The sequence below is a fragment of the Monodon monoceros genome, unplaced genomic scaffold (genome assembly GCF_005190385.1).
Source record: "Monodon monoceros isolate NGI ecotype Baffin Bay Population unplaced genomic scaffold, NGI_Narwhal_1 Super_Scaffold_15, whole genome shotgun sequence".
Lineage (NCBI taxonomy): Eukaryota > Metazoa > Chordata > Mammalia > Artiodactyla > Monodontidae > Monodon > Monodon monoceros.
In genome coordinates, this window is record NW_021703771.1 from 57356269 (window position 1) to 57371022 (window position 14754).

Consider the following 14754-nt stretch of genomic DNA (forward strand, 5'->3'; position numbering starts at 1 on the left):
CAGGTGGGCAATATGTCAAAAAGAAACCTTTAGCACACCAACTCTGATTTTTAAAAATATCTGTCCTAGAGAAACAATGAAGTTAATGCCCCCCAAATGTACACACAAGTACAACCTTTGCAGCTGTGAATTTACTTGTGAGAACTGAGGAATAGCCTAAATGCCCATTAACAGGGGTCAAGTAAACCATCCTGCATCTATTCAATGGCTGTTGGAAAATGATGAGATAATGATGGGCAAACTTATCTACAAGGTACTGTGAAGTGGAGAAAAAAGCCGGATATGTGTTAGAATCAACAGGATCAGCCTATATATATAGAGGTGTGAGAACACATGTGAGTGCATCTGAGTATGTGCTCACAAGTATATACACTGTGAAAGGGATTATCTGCTTTTTTGTTGCCAGAAAAAATACATATAGTTTCATTTGTAAAAACAACAGTCAATAATGACTCTGTCCAAGAGCAAACTCCGGGGAATCAGTGACTCCCAGGTGCTAATGAATGGACAATGGCAGGGGCATCCAGCGCCTCTTCTGTTGGGTAGTTCAAATATACTGTGACTCACTGATAGCACCTGCCAGGTTTATAAATGTTAAACAGAGTATTCCCCAGCATTCCAGAGTGAGAACTGGCAGTGCCTAAAACTCACTAAATCCAAAATGGCTTTTCATTTCTATGTAGAAGTCTTCATTTTATGTTTGATTAACTTATATTGAAAACTAAGCTGTAATAAAATGCTAATTTCTGGTACAAGAGTAGTACAACTAGGCAAACTTATAAAATAAAAATGCAACACAACTGAAACCGACATGCCTGAAACATCCCTGAATTGAAAATCGTCATCTGGATGCCAAGAGGCTGGTGCTTTTCTTTCAAGGACAGCGAGACGCTCGCATGTAAATGAGTAGCTCGTGATCGGCTAGAGCTCCATTCAGCCAACGCCGTTCTTCTCTCCTGTCAAGGTAGTTAGACAGCTGATGCTAATTTCCTGTTGTTTTTGCGAGTTCATTTTGAAACCGCGAACATCACCCTGACTTTGAAATGTTGGTTGGTTGAAATGTTGGTTGGAACACAATATTATCTTGTTTAGAAACTGGTGTCCATAGATGCAGGCTAGCACAGACAGCAACACAACTAACTGAGAGTTATTTATTGTGGGTTGGGGACTGGAACTCAGGGTCTACCTAACAGTCTCCAAGGAATGATGGATGTACCAGGTTTTTAGTAATCACTGCACTAGCTCCAGGGGCTCTGTCAGACCAATGCTCTGTATTCTCAGATGAAGGCAGGCAAGGAGGATGGAAAAGCAAAAGGCCAATTACTGAGTTTTCCTGCTTCTCGAAAGCACTCTGTGTAAATCCTATTTCCTCAACCTGTTACAGGCTCCATCTCCACTACTTGACTGAAGGAGCTGTGACAAAGCTCCCAGGTAGATTCTGTACCGACAATTCCAGAGGACACAGGCACCGGATTTCTTTGCCATATTTAAGGCTGATTAAGCTCTCCTTCCTGGAGCTAGCTTCTCTTGGAGCTTTCGTGGCCGCCTTATCTCCCTGTTTTCTATCTTCTTGCCCTTCTCACTCCTCCTGTAGCTCCTCTGCTCCCCAGGCCCCGACTCTCTGACCTGGCCCTGGGTAGGCTTCATCAGTGGATGACACATTCAGATGTGTCTACCTCCTGCTCTGAAGCCTGCCGTTCTCTCTGTCTGTCTGTCTGTCTCTCTCGCTCAAAGCTCTTGGCTACTTCCTGGACCTCTTCATGAAGACATTTCACGTGCATCTCAAGCTCAACACCTCTGGGGTAGAAGTTTTTATTTGACTTTTAAGAGCAAAAAGGGTTCATGGCTGGCCTTCTATGTTATAAAAGGTTCTTACAACATGCCTTATTAACAAACCCTGTGTAGATTCTATTATCACCTCCAGTTCATGCGGCATAGAGAAATGAAATAAACGGCACACGTCACACAACTAAGAGTAGATTTGAACCCAGCAAATCCGCTGTTACACTTCCTCTTAACACTCAGACTACCTGGTAAGTTTCCAATTAACCATGTCGTGTGTGTGTGTGTGTAAGACAGAGCCTTATACATTCACTTCCAAGCTTCCACTATAATTCCCATGACAGTTGGTCTCTCCTATAGTACCAGAGAACAAAAAATGCATCTTTGCTCTAAGACAGTTAAACTGAAAGGACTGGCCACATTGCACATGACATGTGAAAAATGAAATCCACATGCTCCATGACTGAAATTACAGGTATCACCATCGACCCGTTTGTCCAAGCCAGAAACCTGGGCGTTATCTGGCATTTTTCCCCACTCCTCTGTCCTCCCAACTCACTAACTTCCGTATCCTCATGCAAACGGTCAAAAAGTCACAAGCCTTTATCTCCTCACCACCTCTCAAATACAAAGGAGTACCCCTACAGCTTTTCAGGATAAATTTCAGCCTCCTGCTTGGCTTCTAAGACTCTTTGTGATCGGGCCTCTGCCCCTCTGCGCCCTCATCTCCCATGACTCTGCTACAAGTGCCCTGCGAGGCAGCTGCACCTGATTTTGCCCTATTCCTGGAGTGTCTGGTGCACAATACCAGATCCTGCCTGAACTGCCCTGCCCCCTTTCCACGCCTTCCTTCCCTGGGCTCACTCCAACTCGCCATGAAGCTCCAGTGAGAAGCCATCTCCGATGCCCCATCCTGATTCAGAGATCTCGCCTTTTTGTTCCCACAAAACTCAGTCCAGAACCTCTGATAAAACCTGAGACTCTATGCTGCTACCACTGCTTTATTGTCTGTGAGTACAGACCTTGATTTGAAATCTCAGTGGTAAAACAGTAGATGATACCTAATGAGACTTCCATAATACCTGTATAATGAACAGTAACGACAAAAAGGAATAAAATGAGTGAATGGATGAGAGGCTGCTCTTGCATCATGTTATCCTTGGGCCGCTCACTGCTTTCCGATGAAAAGGAGGCGTCCTTCACTTTTTCACGCAACGTCAGTGATTACTCCAGGAGTCTGAGAGGCTCGTCTGAAGTCTGCGTTCACAGAGCTTACGGCACCAGCTGAAGCAGGGTCGCACATTCCCCCTGCTGGGGCCCCTTCCTTCTCGGGCCGTGCAGACCACACCCCCAAGCCTGGGCTCTTCTACCTTTTCATCAGGACCAGCGGGGACACCATTCTAGTGGTGACGAGGTCAGTAACATTTTGTGTCTACTCAAGGGCTCATAAATATGCACTTAGAATAAAATAGCAGGAGGGAGTAGTCCTTAAGAGGAAATAAAAACGATACAGAGATCAAGGCAAATGCTCCTCTAAGTGTTTTCTTGTTGGTGGAGCTGCACGCAGCCCCTCTGCCTCACTGCTGGCAACTGCCCAGCATGGGGAAGCAGACCGGGACTTCAGTCCTTGGCACATTGTTCTTTGACCGTCTTTCTGTTTCCCCACCTGCCACGCTCAATGCTTGATCAAGAGGTCAGAGCTACTCCAAAGGAAGAGGTCAGGTCAGACCAGGAGGAGAGCTTTTCATGCCCGAAAAGGGAGACGGGACCGAACATCACAAATAGTTCTTTCTTCTTCTTTTCTGACGTTGGGACACCGTCCTGGTCCTGCTCTTTGCCTTGAGCCACTGCTGCCTCTGTGGGATTCTGGCAGGGCAGCCAGAGGGTAGCTGAAACAGTGGAAACACATTCTTCCCAGCCCTGACAGGCATCAGCAAAGGAAATTTTTCAAGAACGAGTGCGGCCAGTCAGGAGCGGAGATGCTAAAATGACTGTGAGAAGACACTGAGGTAGCTCCCATCTGTCCTTCAGATTGCAACTCAAATTCTGTTTCTCAAGTAACAGGTTAAATTGATAACAGTTCAAGCCCCCTATTTGGTTCTCTCATCTCACATTATTTCCTTCGGAGCATTTATCAGATATGCAATTACATTCTATTTGTCAATACTGACACCTCCCCTCCTGGAGTGGATCCTTCCTGAGAAAGGGGACCGGGACTGTGTTGTCTACCAGTGTGACCATCCGAATCCTCACTGCCTAAGCTGGCCTAGCATGTTTTGGCACTTGCTAAATATTTTTCAATGAATAAATGAATCTTTCCAAATTTATCTGGTTTGCTCACCTTACATGTGAATTTACACTTTAACCTCCTAAATTTGTTTAACAAGGCTGCTTATAAAAGATGGCCTCCGAGACAGGCAAACTTCAAAGGCTGTGTGTGTGTGTGTGTGTGTGTGTGTGTGTGTCCACTGAACAAATGAATATAAGGTGTTAAGAATCAATGACATAACTAATTTATTTTAAAGCTTATTAAAATACCACAAATGAAGGTGAAGTGCTGGTAATGCTAGTGGTCACTAATTTTTGTCTCATATTCCTGATTAAGTAACTGATTCATAGAATTTAGAGGAGAAATATGCATTATTTTTACATTTGTACAACACTCAATTTTCCCATTCATTGTCATATTATATATAAGTAGAAAAGGTAGATTGTACCAGCCCCACTGACTTACCCAACGTCCCACAGTTTGAGATCTGGCAAGATTAAAACACAGTACTTGATCTTCTGACTCCTAGCTAAGAATGTTCTCAGACTTGCATGTAACATAGCACATTAATTCAGGTAAAACAGATACTGTGCTTGTGCTAAAACTTTAAATGATTTCTGCTCATAGGCCCTTTATACACCCTGTGTTGAAAACATCATCTAAAACATAAAGAGTAAGGTTGCTAGATATGAGCAGTATTGAAAAGTTAGTTGTATCTCCCTATGCCAGCAACAGCTTCTGGGGAAAAAAATTATACAATTTTATTGAAAGACATTAAAGAAGATCTATATAAATGGAAAGATGTTAATATTTGTGGAAAAGAAGACAATATCATAAAGACGTAATTCTCAGTATACTGAGCTACAGAGCAGATGCAATTCCAATCAAAATACCACAGGATATCTTAGAACCTAACACTCTGATTCTGAAATTTATATGTAACAGAAGGAGCCCAGAACAGCCAAGACATTCTCGAAGAGAAAGAAGTGGGGAGTGTTGTGCTCCTAGACACCAATTCTCATTTTAAAGCTATATGGCACTGGGGCAGGGACAGACACACAGACTGATAGAAATGAATGTGCTCAGAGACACACCCACGCATGTAAGAAACTTGGTATCCGACCCGCAGACTAGACGGGGCAAGGACGGGCTCTTCAATAAACAGGGCTGGAACGCTGGCTGCTTATACGGGAAACAAACAAATCACTGTGTCTAATCACACAGAAAACATTTCTGATAGATTAAGGATTGATCCATGAAAGGCAACATTAAAATTTACAGACTGAAAATATCTTTAACACCTCAGGATATGGAAAAAGCATAAGCCATAAAGAAAAGCTTGATAACTCAACTATATTAACATATTAAATACTACATTCAATATATTACTATATTGCCCTATATTGATAATAAAAGACAAACCACAAACAAAGATATCTGCAACACATAAAACTGACAAAGGATTAGTATCCAGAATCTATCAAGAATCTGTATGACCAAGAAAGTTATATGGCAGTAAGTTACATGTCGTATGTCTTAAGTTGTATGCCATTTCATATCTGTCAGATTGGCAAACGTTAGTAAGTCAGAGGGGAGGCTGTGCACTGGTAGGACCCCTCACGCCCTACGACAGGAGAGCACTTAGCCTTGCCACAAGGAGGAAGACGGGTTATGTGACCAGCCCCTCCAGTGGGGATCTATCTATCAACTGACCAATGCACGGATCATTTTAAAAACAAAAATGCAATATTAAGTATATGTGCTGTGTGATAAAACCTGCTTTTTAAAACCCTAATACGTACATGATCAGGAACACTTACTCAGTTTTTAAGAACCCTTTAACGCAACTTTTAAAGGCTATATGTACTTCGCCATCACATGGAAGCAGCATAATGTATAACCACTCCCTACTGCTGGCCATTTAGATTGTTTCAAATTTCTTGCTAGTATATACAAACATGTGATACTCTTGTAGGTAAATCTTTGTATCCGTCTCTGATTATTTAAGATAAATTTCTCACAGTGGTTTAAACGGTAAGCATGTCTGACGTGGGTTTTTGCCAAGTTGCCCTCCAGGAAATACTACTAATTGATACAGCAGCATAAGTATATTCCCCGCCCCCCCACCTCCCCGACCCTGGCTAAAAACATAAACTTTGCCAGATTCAGCAGTGAATTTCTCATTTGTATTGATGTAAACAATACTGAGGCTGAATACTTTTTGCTCATTATCCACTTAGTTTCTACATGGTTTACTTGCTTAATCCTCTACTCATTTTTCTACTTAAGTGTTTACATTTTCTGATGACACATAAGAGCTTCTTAATATAATATATTCAGGATATTAATCCTGTCTCTGCCAGGTATGTTGAACTTTATCACTTACCTTTTACTTTTGTTTTTGTTAGTTTGGCTCAAATTTTTACCTCTTTATACAGTCAAAGCAATCTTTTCCTTTATGGTTCCTTCTCTGATAGAGTTCTTAATGTCTCCATTTAAAAGATTAACTCATCTCCCCTTTGGGCCCCTACGACAAAAATCCCTTATCTAAACGAAAGCAATAGCGCCTTCGTAACAGGGTCTTTGTGAACATTGAGATAACTTATATTAATGCGCTTTACAAATAGTAAAGTAACATATAAATGTTGATTATTAGCGGCTCTCAATACATGGCAGTTATTAACACCACATGATGCCCGTTGGTCCACAGAGTTTATAATTAACTATATACAGGTCACCCGAGCAGATGTACTCGGAGATGAAAAAGTCTGAAAGATGAGATGAACTGTAGGAGACAGGCACCATGATGCAGACGTGCCTTTCACATCACTGGGCAGGTTCAGGAATACAGAACAGTCATGAGAAAGGCCCCGATGACGAGGCTCTTACCTTACTCTTCCCCCTCGTCCAGCTCGGTTTCTTTGTGCACCACCACCCTCGTGACCGACATGTCGGGGTGCTGCTCCCTGGCTTCCCTGATGGCCTGGGCCAGCGCCTGCGGGGTCAGGAGAGAGCACTGTGAGTAGAGGAAGAGGCTCTTTCTCGGGATGGCTGTACACCAGCACAGCCATAACCTGGGATCCATCATTCCTCCTGCCAAGACAGTTTCACTGCTTTATTTGAGGAAGCAGGAGATTTGAAATGGGCTCCTTTTTCGTTTTACAGAATGCATCTCATTTCCCCAGATTTCCCATTTCTCCAGTCCACTGCCAAATAATGATACATGTAGGAGAAACACGCTGGCTCTGAATCCCACTCAACCTGGCATGCACTGTGAGATGTGGAGAAAACAGATCTTTTCTGACCTTAGGATTCTCATCTGCAACCTGAGACTTATGCTAAGATTATAAAGATAATGTTAAGGTTTGATGTATGGATTGAAGGAATGATGTAAAGCCTCCAGGGGTGGTGTCTGCCCTCCACACTCGAGTGATACTTGCAATTACCCAGTTGCCTCAAAACTCATGGTGCAAGAAATCTCTTGCATTCCTATATACTAATGATGAAAAATCTGAAAGAGAAATTAAGGAAACACTCCCATTTACCATTGCAACAAAAAGAATAAAATACCTAGGAATAAACCTACCTAAGGAGACAAAAGACCTGTATGCAGAAAACTATAAGACACTCATGAAAGAAATTAAAGATGATACAAACAGATGGAGAGATATACCATGTTCTCAGATTGGAAGAATCAACATTGTGAAAATGACTATACTACCCAAAGCAATCTACAGATTCAATGCAATCCCTATCAACCAACCATTGGCATTTTTCACAGAACTAGAAAAAAAAATTTCACAATTTGTATGGAAACACAAAAGACCCCGAATAGCCAAAGCAATCTTGAGAAAGAAAAACAGAGCTGGAGGAATCAGGCTCCCAGACTTCAGACTATACTACAAAGCTACAGTAATCAAGACAGCATGGTACTGGCACAAAAACAGAAATATAGATCAATGGAACAGGATAGAAAGACCAGAGATAAACCCACGCACATATGGTCACCTGATTTTTGGTTAAGGAGGCAAGAATATACAATGGAGAAAAGACAGCCTCTTCAATAAGTGGTGCTGGGAAAACTGGACAGGTACATGTAAAAGAATGAAATTAGAACACTCCGTAACACCATACACAAAAATAAACTCAAAATGGATTAAAGACCTAAAAGTAAGGCCAGACACTACCAAACTCTTCGAGGAAAACATAGGCAGAACACTCTATGACATAAATCACAGCAAGATCCTTTTTTGACCCACCTCCTAGAGAAATGGAAATAAAAACAAAAATAAACAAATGGGACCTAATGAAACTTAAAAGCTTTTGCACAGCAAAGGAAACCATAAACAAGATGAAAAGAAAACCCTCAGAATGGGAGAAAATATTTGCAGACGAAGCAACTGACAAAGGATTAATCTCCAAAATTTACAAGCAGCTCATGCAGCTCAATATCAACAAAACAAACAACCCAATCCAAAACTGGGCAGAAGACCTAAACAGACATTTCTCCAAAGAAGATATACAGATTGCCAACAAACACATGAAAGAATGCTCAACATCATTAATCATTAGAGAACTGCAAATCAAAACTACAATGATACAATGAGGTATCACCTCACACCAGTCAGAATGGCCATCATCAAAAAATCTACAAACAATAAATGCTGGAGAGGGTGTGGAGAAAAGGGAACACTCTTGCACTGTTGATGGTAATGTAAATTGATACAGCCACTATGGAGAACAGTATGGAGGTTCCTTAAGAAACTAAAAATAGAACTACCACACGACCAGCAATTCCACTACTGGGCATATACCCTGAGAAAACCATAATTCAAAAAGAGTTATGTACCACAATGTTCATTGCAGCTCTATTTACAACAGCCATGACATAGAAGCAACCTAAGTGTCCATCCACAGACAAATGGATAAAGAAGATGTGGCACATATATACAATGGAATATTACTCAGCCATGAAAAGAAACGAAATTGAGTTATTTGCAGTGAGGTGGATGGACCTAGAGACTGTCATCCAGAGTGAAGCAAGTCAGAAAGAGAAAAACAAATACTGTATGCTAACACATATATATATATGGAATCTAAAAAAGAAAAAGAAAAAAAATGGTCATGAAGAACCTAGGGGCAGGACGGGAATAAAGATGCAGACCTACTAGAGAATGGACTTGAGGACACAGGGAGGGGAAGGGTAAGCTGGGACAAAGTTAGAGAGTGGCATGGACATATGTACACTACCAAATGTAAAATAGATAGCTAGTGGGAAGCAGCCGCATAGCACAGGGAGATCAGCTCAGTGCTTTGTGACCACCTAGAGGGGTGGAATAGGATGGGTGGGAGGGAGACGCAAGAGGGAAAAGGTATGGGGATATATGTATAGCTGATTCACTTTGTTATAAAGCAGAAACTAACACACCACTGTAAAGCAATTATACTCCAATAAAGATGTTAAAAAAAATAAAATTAAAAAAATCAAAAAAAAAAAAAAACTCACAGTGCAGGACCAGGCTCTGCTCATCTCTGCCCTCTTAGGCTCTCAGTAATTGCTTGAGGAATGTTGCAGGAAAAATATCTATTAGCTTCTAGGACATAGAACAATTAAAACCACAAGCAACAATGACAACAAACAATCAGTAAAGCTAAAGAAAAGAGAGAGACTAATCTTTTAGATAATAAAATACAGCTCCCTATTTTACAGGTGGAAACAGTGAAGGCAAAAAGGTTAATGGGTCTTCCTCAGGACCATCCTGCCAGGGGGCTACAGGGCAGGAGAGGGCTGCCCCTCCACTGATTCATGGGCTCTTCCCTGGATGAGGCTGTGAGAAAGCAGACAAGATTTCTCTGAGTTTGATCAGAAAGTAAACTGTATACAAGGATTATGGCAAAGTGGAAAGATCCTGTTTTTCAGAGGGAAAGATGTTTAAAGAGGTCTTGGGGAAAAAGTAAAAGAAAACCGCACGGAACAACACTCAAAATCTAGGAAAGAACTTGAAAACAAAAAAGAAATCCTACTAGGAGAGAGATTGCTGTATCTCATAAGGAAAACATACATTTGAAAAAAGCAGAACAATTTTCCTGCTGCGTTGTCACCTGCCTTTGGGGACAACTGCATTTCTTGTTTGCAATATCATTTCTGTCAACTGGAAGGTTACTGAGCAAAACCCTGAGCCGCATTCCACAAAGAAAGATAAAACTACCCCCAAAAATTATTTTTACGCCAAAAACTTTTCACTCAGAAGCCTGGAAGACACTTGAGGGTGCTTAAATTTCCACTGGGGAACAAACTCTGGCAACCTACCTGTGTTGGACAAGAGAGGATCAGACAGGGGACCAGGCTTCCACTTAAGCAACAGCACAACTGCTTGCCACATGGGGAGAGCAGGCAGCGCAGTGGGCAGGAGCAGAGTGGGGACCTCGCCTCAGAGCAGGACAGCAAGTGCTGTCGTGTACTAACTGCAGTGAGTGGGGAAGGCGACCAAGTTCATCAGGGAGGCTCTAAGTCTGTGTTCAGAGGCAAGAGGGAGATTGGAACAATCAACACGGTCTACTCCCTGCTGGTTTCTGGAATCCAATTTGAGAAAGGACAGCTCTGATGGGAGCCAACGCGGCTACAGAACAACTTCTCAGCTACTTTGAATTTATGTTCATTACAAAGACCTGCCTACATTAAACCCTGCATCTGTCAAAGAGGAAACATACATGATACCCAAGGGAAGGTAGCAGGCGTGAAACATGCTTTAATTAGCAGCAAAGTAGGGAAAATGGAAAACTGCTATTATCATCTTCAAACATATTTGAAGTCAGTTTGCCCTTAGTTCCTTTCCTTCCGTAATATCGGTACACGTAATTAAATACCGTAAAATGTTAATTTACTGCGGCAACAGTAAAGACTGTGAGAAAACTATCACATCGCACGGCCAAATTGAGAGGTTATTTTATTAGAAAGAAACACACTTTTCCATGTTGTTTATGCCTCCCGGGTACGGAGCTGAGAGCCACGACTAGCACCGGGTGTAGAACCTGCAAAGCCTCTTTCATTTGCCAGCACAAAAGAGATTCCTTCTTTTCCTATCCTGCTCAGATGAAGGGTTTCCTTCCACTATTAAAATTCTTTTAATGTAGGCAAGGAACTGAAAAGGTGTCAATGACATTAAAGTCACTGCATGATCAACATCAGTTTGTGGCAGGGAACTAATTTCCCTCCTTTACTTTTAAATAGCTCCACCATCTCACTTACAGGCTTTAAGGGGAAAGCAAACTCATCATGAGCTCCTGGTGACAAGCATTCCAGAAGCCACAACTACATTTACTCAAAAACGTTTATGACATCTTATAAATAAACATGAAAAAGGTAAACACCTGTTCTCTTCATTTGGATATCTTACCTCAGTTTTGGGTTTTTTTGTTTTTTTTTTTTAATCGTAGTTGATTTACAATGTTGTGTTAGCTTCAGGTGTACAGCAAAGTGATTCAGTTATACATATACATATTCTTTTTCAGATTCTTTACCCTTATAGGTTATTACAAGATATTGACTATAGTTCCCTGTGCTATACAGTAGGTCCTTGTTGTTTATCTATCTTATACATAGTGGTGTGTGCACTTGTTAATCCCAAACTCCCAATTTATCCCTCCCCCCCGCCCCCTCGCCCCACTTCAGTTTAAAATGGGCTGAAGGTGTGCGTCCTCACAGCAACAGCTAAACCTGCAGCGCCATGATTTTCTTCTAATGGGAGAGTTAGGAATTTTGTTATTTTGTGTTATTTTGGAACTTACGTTTCAGACTGTGTTTTTAATATCTGCCGTTCAGAAGCATTACTATCTAGATTTGAGTTTTCAGGAAAAACGGGACGAAAGAATACCCATAAAATAAAACCTGCAAGTAACCCCTCAAGGGAAAAAGTGGCATTTGAAACCCTGAAAGCGCCTTGTTTGGTGGAGACAGAGGGCAGACGAAACAAAGGCTGGGAGAGGACCCCGATTTTCACCTTCCATCAGGCCAAAGAATGTGGGTTCCTGCCCAGTGCACTGTAGAAATTCAATAAATGCTGAGCAAGAGTCCCAGAGGAAAAAAGAGTGAGAATACGGTTTGCTCCAACTTAAGGTCAGAGCAACTCAAAACTGTCCCAGTGAAGAGAAGTAGAATAAATCCTCTGTATGGGAAACCAGACGCTTGGTTTCCACACAGGTAATTCATTTTCTAGTGGTGAACAGACACATGGATAGTCATCTACTAGGAAGCTCTATTACTAAGTCCAAATTCAGAGTCAGGGCAACCTTTTAACCCATAATAACTCTCAAGGAATTTTTAAAAATACATTATGAGGGATTCCCTGGTGGCGCAGTGGTTGAGAGTCCGCCTGCCGACGCAGGGGACACGGGCTCGTGCCCCGGTCCGGGAAGATCCCACATGCCACGGAGCGGCTGGGCCCGTGAGCCATGGCCGCTGAGCCTGCGTGTCCGGAGCCTGTGCTCCGCAACGGGAGAGGCCACAACAGTGAGGGGCCCGCGTACCAAAAAAAAAAAAAAAAATTATGAAATATGTAAGTAAAATTATATATACAGGAGTTTTAAAAAACAGTAATTTTCTTTTTAGACATAGAAGAAAATCTATTCCTGTTTGGCCTTTCTTACAGCAAGCCTTTCTTAAACGAGAAATTTTGTTCTCTAAAATTTGTGTTCAAAGCTGGGTGACTATCATTTGTTCCTACTCCCCAGCTGAGGACAACTGAACATTTCGTCAACTGAACATTTCCATTTCTTCAAATTATTGTAAAAGGAAAAGAGCTTGGTCTCCTTTAGAGCTGAGTTAAAATCACTCAGAAAATAACAAAACAAAAAATTCTCATCATCACTTGGGACTGCAGTCTAAAATTAAAGCTACTCTCCAAGTCTCCAGCGGTTCCATTCGTCACCTGTTCAGCTTAACAGTAGAATGGAAGTACAATTCTTTAAAAAATCTTTTCTGAATACATATAAATTTTCACTTTGTAAGAGACCTTATATTACCTTTTCCTATCCTTCAATAATAGTAATAACTAGGAGAAAACATCTAGAGGTAAATAGCCCAACTTTTCTAATGCTATAAAAAAATACTTGATAAGTTCCTGAAAGCAGGCATAAGTCAAACTTAGTGGCTTTCCTTATTTTTTTGGAAGCCAGTGTCGTTTAACTGCCATTTATTTGTCAGTAACTGATGACTTGCCTTTAAACCAGGCCCACATGAATGCCTGATGGTTGCCAAAAATCCTCTTGATTATTGTGAGCCAAAGGTGCATGTAAAGCTAGTGCGAAATGAAAAACAACCCACATTTTGTGCTAATTCAGTGCTAGGAAGGCTGAAAGGACAGGCTGTGTCTAGACTGTGAAGGGTCTTTATGCCAAGCTTAGGAGGTGCATTCATCTAGGAAGGAGGTACTGAGAGAAGCAGTTTGATACAGGGACGTGACATGATGACAGAAACTTAGAAAATAAACGCGGCCAGTTTCAGAACCAGAAGCTCAAGTCTTTACCTGGTCGTGATCAATATCTGCGTCTCCCGTGATCACGATGCGCTTCTCAATTCTTGTTTCAGATATTCCACCTTTTACAGTCTGAAGGTCATAAAGAAACAGAAGGGAGGGAGGATTAGCAATCACTAAAACATGTTTACACATAATCAGAGAAAACAGAGATGGCGCACACCCAGACCTTCTTAAGCAAATTCACACTGGGTGGGGAAGACTGATGTTCTAGGAATCTCTTTATTTTTAAGCTCCATAGAGAATCCGATCGTTCCAAGTGTAGCATCATCTGTAAGGACTCCTAAACTGAAAGCAACCTTAAAAACTATCTTATCAAGATTCAGGTGAGATTAAGATGCAACAGATGTCATTGAATCCAAACAACTCCACTGGAACATTCCGTTACAGTTTCCTGAGTTTCTTCACTTCCAATTGGCCAATTTTTGAAAAGAAGCGAGCAAAGGAGAAGTAGTTGTTTGTTTTATGTAGAGTTTATAAGGAATGCTAATAATTCAGGCATCTAGTTTAGGTTTGGGAAATTGACTGGCATCATACAGATCCATTTGGTGATTTTCTTCATTTGGTTTAGTGCAATAATAAAAAAAAAAAGAAGGCTTGGACTTGGTTTAAGATAGGTAAGATGTGTGAGAGCGATATAAAGATTTTCATCCAATGTTTGATTTGATTCTGCACGTGGCTGTGACATGGACATGGAATGTAGCTGAACAAAGGCTGTGAGGAGACCCGGGGGTAGGAGCTCCTGGGTGAACTGCCCACAGAGTTACAGAGTTACTGGCTTGGAGCGAGGTGACAGAAGCCTGGGGCATGATAGAGGCTGAGAGATCATATGCCTGTGACACTCTAAACAATGAGCAAATACCACCCAGTCCTGAGAAAGTGCACACTCAACCTCTACAACACTGATAAATTTACACACGGTCACAGGTACCGCACTTCACCGTAAGAAACAAGGCTGATCGCTAAGATCATTAGGTCTTAATAACTTGATATGCTTTAAAATGAACACCAATACCATCTTGCACTTATGGGACATTTTTTAATTCACAAAATTTTTTTTGTTGTTGAAATGTGGCGTGAGGAGGGCACAAGGGATACATTTGAGGCCCTCAAGCACTAACCAAACGTGAGAAGCAGAAGCAAAAAGGAACGACTGGAAAATAACGCTGG

At 41.6% G+C, this 14754-nt stretch overlaps 1 protein-coding gene across 18 annotated transcripts in view; it reads right to left on the reverse strand.

Moving 5' to 3' along the window:
- EPB41L2 (erythrocyte membrane protein band 4.1 like 2) overlaps positions 1-14754 on the reverse strand; it is a 268070-nt gene that overhangs the window by 65345 nt on the left and 187971 nt on the right. For all 18 annotated transcript variants that reach the window (XM_029223494.1, XM_029223483.1, XM_029223501.1 and 15 more), the window contains 2 exons: positions 13576-13656; positions 6941-7046 (listed from right to left, as the gene is read on the reverse strand). In XM_029223494.1, coding sequence (XP_029079327.1) covers positions 6942-7046; positions 13576-13656 — 186 coding nt within the window. In that variant the 3' untranslated portion in view covers position 6941. The remainder of the gene's footprint in view (positions 1-6940; positions 7047-13575; positions 13657-14754) is intronic.